The 7553-nt window shown below is 44.2% G+C and overlaps 1 protein-coding gene across 1 annotated transcript in view; it reads left to right on the top strand.

The window, feature by feature from the left end:
- The first annotated feature begins 373 nt into the window (after nucleotides 1–373).
- The window catches only part of LOC120735489 (transmembrane protein 47-like), a 19905-nt gene continuing 12725 nt past the window's right edge, over nucleotides 374–7553 (top strand). The window contains exon 1 of the mRNA XM_040034872.1: nucleotides 374–777. Within this exon, the coding sequence (XP_039890806.1) occupies nucleotides 549–777 (229 nt within the window). The 5' untranslated portion in view covers nucleotides 374–548. The remainder of the gene's footprint in view (nucleotides 778–7553) is intronic.

Raw genomic sequence — 7553 nt, 5'->3', positions numbered from 1 at the left:
ACAACACGAAATTCAGTGGCGAAGCATCCTACCTCTGTGAATATGAGCTAGAAGCATAATTTTACAGCTAGAATTCAGTGGCAATCATCTTACTTTTGTTAATAACAGCTACACACATACCATGCTACCTTTGTGAATGTGACCTACAAGCATACTTTAACGGCTAAAATGAAGTGGCAAACCGTCCTGGCTTTATAATTATGAGCTACAAGCATACTCTGATGGGCAAGGTTAAGTGTCAAACTGTCATACCTACTTATATTTGTGCTGGAACGACTCTGTGACAGCAGAAATGTGCATAAACTACTTACAGTAGGACGTTTTGCCAAAGTAGGACGTTCTGTCAGAACCCCGGCACTCGGCGGCGGCTGTTCCCACAGGCGCAGCGTCTGGCTGCAGTAACAACACTGCTGGGACTTGCCCGACCGACTTTCGCATACGACCTCCAAACAGCGTGAGGGACGGATACATCAAAACATTCATAGGACACCCACACCCACACACACCCTCCCCTTGTTTCGAGCCCTCTTCGCCTCTCCAGTCCCGCCATGGCGTCTGCTGTACCCGAGACGGAGGGGTCAGCGCGAAGCTCCCCACTGACACCGCTGAAGCTTGTCGGGCTGGTGTGCGTCTTCCTGGCGCTTTGCTTGGACATAGGAGCCGTGATGAGCCCGGCTTGGGTGACTGCCGACGACCAGTACTACCTGTCCTTGTGGGAGTCCTGCTGGAAGCCAGCGAGTAGCGAGAACTGGCAGTGCAGCAGCACGCTGGACTCAGGTAATGAATGGAAGGGGGCATCAATGTTGTTTGGGTTTATGAAAAAATAAATAAATAAAATCACCTGCTTCAGGTAAGATGTTAGAGCGTGGTTATCTTTTCTAATGTGCACTACCAGGAGCTTTGTGTAACAAAGAGCTGTTCGTAATAACAGCGAAAACTGATGCTGAAGCTGATCATGATAAAGGAGTTGTGGTGGAGAATACCCAGATCCTGTCGACTCTAATAGCCAGAGAAAGTTATCATCCTGGCTCGTACTCTGACTGCCCACTGCCATAAGAGAGCGTCCCCTGACACAGCTCGCCAGTCTCTGTCTCTTCTGGGATCTCCAGATGAATTATTGTGAGGGTAAAGTGGATGTCTTATGTACGGTTAGAGCTCACTTCACAATGCGTTTGTAAATGCGATAGCTTAAACGTGATAACTAAGATGTTGTTCAGCACACACGATAGCTGGCACCAACAAGTCAGGGAGCTGTATAAAATTACATTAGACTTAAAACAATAGAGATTAATGATCTGAAACTTACTCGACAACTATTTTTGATCATCTGAAAATAATATACTATTAAAATGCAAAACACCCACTAGCTTTTTATTCTTTACTGTAAGCATTTGTTTTCTTTGTCTGTTTTTTAGGCAATTAATTTGCGTGATTTCGAAAGTGCCACAGCTGTCACCTGCACTTATGGATGTTGCCACTTGTCAGTTCTAAATTAATTAATTCGTCAACAATATACAAAAAAGGAAGGTGTAGTGGAGGGGAGACGTGCTGGCTCACAGCTAATGACTTCATCCTATCTCACTCTTTTAATTTTTATGCCCATTCTATAGTTGTTGGGAACGCGTCCTTGTTCTCAGGTCCAGGAGTATTGGTTGATCATCAATGTTAGATTTGTTTCCAGGGCAACAACAGTTCACACACATTGTTTTAACTAAATAGAAAGTGGCTGTATTTACAGCCAGTGTGAACGCAGGAGCTTACTGGGGTATTAAAAAAATCTTTAAAATCTTCTGTCGCATAGATACATCTACCTGGAACGAATCCAGAAGTCTACGCTGCTCTCTCTGTGGGTGGGATGAGATCACGAGTGTGTGTGTGTGATGGATTGTGTGTCTGTCTTTGTGTGACAAAAAATCTGTATGTCAGCGTTTAAATCAGTGTGTGTGTGTTTTGGGCCAATCAGAAGCTACCATGTTGAGATGACCTATTTCTGGACATTCTCCTCAGAAGCCCAGCTGAATATTTCATGTCACACTCTGATTTCTCTGTAGTTGCATCTCCATTCCATCTCTCCCTGGACCTGGGAACACACACATTCACTTAATGTTTGTGTGAGTGTCTCGTCTTTTCTTCACACACACACACACACACACACACACACACACACACACACACACACACACACACACACACACACACACACACACACACACCTCTTCACTCTCAGAGACCTAACCAGTTCTCCTTAATTAGATATCCATTGCGAAGGTTCTGTGTCGTATGAGTATCTTTCCACCACAAATATTGATCTTAAATATACATCACACCCTTTATGTGTCAGTTGCTCTTGCTTTCCCTTGCAGTTTCTCTTTTCTGCTCGTCATTTACAATCACGTTTTCATTTCTTTTCATATTGAAGTAAATCTGAACTCATCATTGGGAAAATGCTTTCTTCGCCTCCTTTGTTCTTGAATATGTAGCTACAGTGGGCAGATTTGCAGCATACTCACTGAGTTGGATGTCGACATTTCACAAAGTTAGCTGAGTTGAATAGTATGATTAAATCTGCCTGATCTACTCAAAAAGAAAAACAGATACAGCATCAAAATCACCTGCCAATGTATGTGTAGGTCCACCTCACCCACACGCAGTTCTGTAACCTGGATAAACCTCCTTGCTCTCCTCTGAAACTCAACCTGCATCACTGACATTCAACCATATCTCCTATTGGGCTCCATCTCCTTCATCGCAGCCTTCCCTTCTTTTGGTTGTTCCCTTCTCAAGCTCCTTGTGGAGTCCCATCTAATCTGCCGATGCTGTCCACCAGCACCAGCAAAACCCACTTAAGGATCCCATCTCCTCAACACTGGCAGAGGAGATGGGACCCTCCTGTCTCCAGCTAAGCCCCCAGTGGGCCTACGTCTCTGCTGCTTGCATTTGTCCAGCCTCCCCAGTCAGTAAGCCCACCTTGTGGTTGTGTCTCCTCTGCTGGTTTTCAGCTTTGCTTCCCTTTTGCTGCCTCCCAGCCAAATGGGCCCCCTTTTCTCATGTTACGGGAAGTCTTCGCTGCCTCCATCAACAGTTACAAGAGGGACCTCTGGAGAGACCTCTGCTCCGCCTCCAGGTTCTCCCCAAAAACAGCTCAGTCTCCACTGCTGGCCTCCTAGCCTGCGCTCAGAACTGGTGATATGTCTTTTATTTACATAAAATACTTTTAATTCAAACATTGATTTGGGTCCAGATTGAAATTTTCTCAAATTTGATGGATGTTTGACAATTATGACACATGGGTATCAATAATTGCAGTTGCAATTATAAGCATACCCCTTCTGTCATAGTTCCATTTGGTCAGGATTCCCTTGTGTCTTAGTGCAATGCACTAAGTGACCCTTCAAGATAATTTCACAACCTGGAATATGGTCGTAAGCTCTTCAGCAGAACTCCCTCACTGTCTGAGAGAGAGAGCGTGCGAGAGCACATGAAACTGGAAAATGTAGGGGAAGCTCACTGCAAATTGGAAAAGTTTCCCATGTGATCAAGACATCATCAGAAGCACGTTCTGAAAAGTCAAAAACCAAAGTCTAAAAATGGCAGATGTTTTGAGGATTGCTACTGGGTCACATGTTGTCATGAACTTTATTGACTCGGAATTAGCTCAATAGCTCTGTCTGAATCTGGACCCCTTGCCTCATGCCCTGCGTGGCACCGTTTTGTCAGGACAGCGTCTTCCCGACATCACGCACGTTTCCAAAACCTGGCACACATTTGTTTTTTGTCTTCCGAGCCACTCAAACTCCACTGGTTTTGGGGCACCCCTGGCTTCAACAACACAACCCACATATCAATTGGCAGAAGGGATGTATCACTGGGTGGGGGGAGGAGTGCCACATGACTTGCCTAAAAACCGCCTCCACTTCCAGCTGGGTGGCCTCTCCATCGGAGCCGCCAGCGTCTTCCGACTTAGCCAATGTGCCCTCGGTTTATCACGACCTTGCTGAGGTTTTTCAGAAAGACCGTGCACAATCACTCCCTCCGCACCGTCCTTACGACTGTGCTATTGACCTGCTCCCCGGCGCTCCGTTGCCAACCAGTTGTCTCTATAGCCTCTCCCTCCCTGAGCGAGAGGCTATGGAAAAATACATCTATGAATCCCAGATAACACACACCAATGAGTTAAACTGCAGGAATGTCTTAAAGACATAAAGACCTGGATGGCCGCTAACTTTCTGCTTCTTAATTCATATAAAACTGAGGTTATTGTACTCGGCCCTGAAAAGCTTAGAAATATGGTATCTAACAAATATGTAAGACTTTCTTACATTTCTTTCTTCCATTTGTGCAACATCTCTAAAATTAGAAATATCCTGTCTCAGAGTGACGCTGAAAAACTAGTTCATGCATTTATTACTTCCAGGCTGGACGACTGCAATTCATTATTATCAGGAAGTCCTAGAAACTCCCTGAAAAGCCTTTAGTTAATCCAAAATGCTGCAGCAAGAGTCCTGACAGGGACTAGAAAGAGAGACCAGATTTCTCCAGTATTGGCTTCCCTTCATTGGGATTCGGGAGACAGACACTATCTCTACTTTTAAGTAGGGCTGGGTATCGCCACTGATTTTTAGAATCGATTCGATTCCGATTCACAAGGTCCCGAATCAATTCGATCCACAATTCAATTCGATTCGATTTGAATCGGGGAAATTTTGCCTCAGCCAGTCAGAAATATTATAATTCTGATCACATATCAGTACATTGCCATATTTTTATATCTATAAAAAGAAAGCTGACATTTGCGAGACTTTATCAAAGGTGTGAGCAACACAGCAAATGCCTTTGTGTAGCTGAGGATAAAACACAGAAAAACGTGAAGGAGATTTTCCTGGCCTGGGATTTTATAAAAAATATTCTGCAGTACATCAAAAACGAAAGAAAACCATTACCGTAATCAACATATGAACATTAGCTGATGCTGCTGAAGTGAAGCAGAGCAAAGTTGCAGAGGTTTTATTAGAGACACAGCCAAGTGTTTTGCAGTTTTGCATAATTTTAAAAAGTTTAAATTTGTTCAGTAGCCTATTGAATGGTAGAAATGAGGCTTTCTTTTCAGAAGTAAGTAAAAGGAAAAAAACAGCGGCCGACAGCGCTGTAAACAACAGAAGACTTGTGCATAATAAGCAAGCGAATAATGCAGAAAACTGATTTTTAGACGTGAAACTGTTCTTGAAGTACAGAGAGAGAGAGAGAGAGAGAGACACGAGCTCTGCATGAAGTGTGATTTTTATCCTGGTGGAAGCAAAACAGCAAAAGTCAGAGGGAATTCACGACGATGTCTATGTGAAGCGTAGTTTGGATCTTCTTTTGCTGCTGGTTCAGTCAATATTGTTTGGAGAGAGATAAAACCTGCAGCTTCAGAATCGGCGCAAAAAGGGCGTGAACACAAAGTGCGGACACACCGAAACATCAGAATCAGCGGTTCTGCTGGAGGTTTCTTCCTGTTAAAAGGGAGTTTTTCCTTCCCACTGTCGCCAAAGTGCTTGCTCATAGGGGGTCATATGATTGGTGGGTTTTTCTCTGTATATGTCCGATATAAAGCGCCTTTAGGCGACTGCTGTTGTGATTTGGCGCTACATAAATAAAATTGAATTGAACTGAATTATATACTTAATGTATACAAAATAGCAGAACTTGAGCCTAGATTACTATAGTCACTTAATTGTAGTGATTTAATTGGAAATCAGATTTGTCTTGTTTCACAATAAGTCAGTGTGAAGACGTAAAACCTTGTATAAATGCTGTCTGGCTCTTTGTTGTGTTATATTTTCCTTTACTTCATCATTACTGTCCTTTCCTCCCTAAAGGATTTAGCGATACATTTCTAATGTTAATCATTACCCCTTTGTAGTTTTACCATTCTTCCCTTCCCTCACCCCTCCCATCTCCATTTCTCTGTTCTGTTTTCTCGCGGGTCAAACTTCTCTAGTATTTCCTTCACTCCCTTCTCTCTTTCCCCTTCCACTCTCCTTCTTCAGCTCCATCTCTGCTCTCAGTGAGCCCCCCAGAGACGCCTGTTCTATTTGTAGTGGCTGAATGAAGAATGGGAAATGATGTGGCATACAGCTCTATGGCAGACAGACAGTGAATCCACCACCTAAAACCCTAACTACCATAGTCTCTGTATTTATATATGTGTGTGTGTGTGTGTGTATATATATAATATTCTGTAACTCTGTAACTTCTGTCGGTGCTGTGCTTTTGGAAACTGAATTTCCCTGAGGAACCCACACGAGGGATTAATAAAGTCTTATTTTATCTTATCTTATCTTATCTAGTCAACACATCTGCGCACACACACACACTCTGGGAGCATGTTAGGAAAAGGCATTTGCACGGTCCGAAAACACACTTGAGCTTTGTGTGGTGTCATTTATATTATGACACCACACATGCATTGGAGGAGCCAAGATGGGGGGAGTGGAGGAATGCTAGCGGCTGAAGGCTAAAATCTCTCTCCCTCTCTCTCTCTCATTCATATATATTGTTCTGCCTTTTATAAGGTAAACTGGTTATTACGGTTGTAAACTGCCCTAGCGCTCCCTCTAGTGGCTGCTTTGTAATATGGGTTTGACTACTTTGGGAAAGGAAAAATGAGACCGTGAAAAAATCAAAGATGGCAGAAAGTGATGCAGAAATGTTATTGTTCTAAGCTGATACAGACCTTAAAATGTTTATGCCTTGGACAACATATGTCTGTAAGTATGAGTGACGATAAAATAATTATTATCTTTTGTTTTGTGTAAAAATGGTACGATAATTTGTACATTTGAAAGTTTTATCTTGTTAGCTTGCAGTAAGAGTGTAACAAGCTAGTTTATACACACACCAAGCACGCCCCTGCGGGCGGTTTATCCTTCAAGCTCGGGTCCTCTACCAGAGGCCTGGGAGCTTGAGGGTCCTGCGCAGTATCTTAGCTGTTCCCAGGACTGCGCTCTTCTGGACAGAGATCTCCGATGTTGTTCCCGGGATCTGCTGGAGCCACTCGCCTAGCTTGGGAGTCACTGCACCTAGTGGCCCGATTACCACGGGGACCACTGTTACCTTCACCCTCCACATCCTCTCGAGCTCTTCTCTGAGCCCTTGGTATTTCTCCAGCTTCTCGTGTTCCTTCTTCCTGATGTTGCTGTCATTCGGGACCGCTACATCGATCACTACGGCCGTCTTCTTCTGTTTATCTACCACCACTATGTCCGGTTGGTTAGCCACCTCCATTTTGTCCGTCTGTATCTGGAAGTCCCACAGGATCTGAGCTCGGTCATTCTCCACCACCCTTGGGGGCATCTCCCATTTTGACCTCGGGACTTCCAGGTTATACTCGGCACAGATGTTCCTGTACACTATGCCGGCCACTTGGTTATGGCGTTCCATGTATGCCTTGCCTGCTAGCATGTTGCACCCTGCTGTTATGTGTTGGATTGTCTCTGGGGCATCTTTACACAGCCTGCACCTGGGGTCTTGCCTGGTGTGATAGACCCCAGCCTCTATGGATCTTGTACTCA

The sequence above is a fragment of the Simochromis diagramma genome, unplaced genomic scaffold (genome assembly GCF_900408965.1).
Source record: "Simochromis diagramma unplaced genomic scaffold, fSimDia1.1 OVJJ01000027.1, whole genome shotgun sequence".
Taxonomy (NCBI): Eukaryota; Metazoa; Chordata; class Actinopteri; order Cichliformes; family Cichlidae; genus Simochromis; species Simochromis diagramma.
Note: the sequence above shows the minus strand (reverse complement) of the source record. Positions and strands in the feature narration are given on the sequence as shown.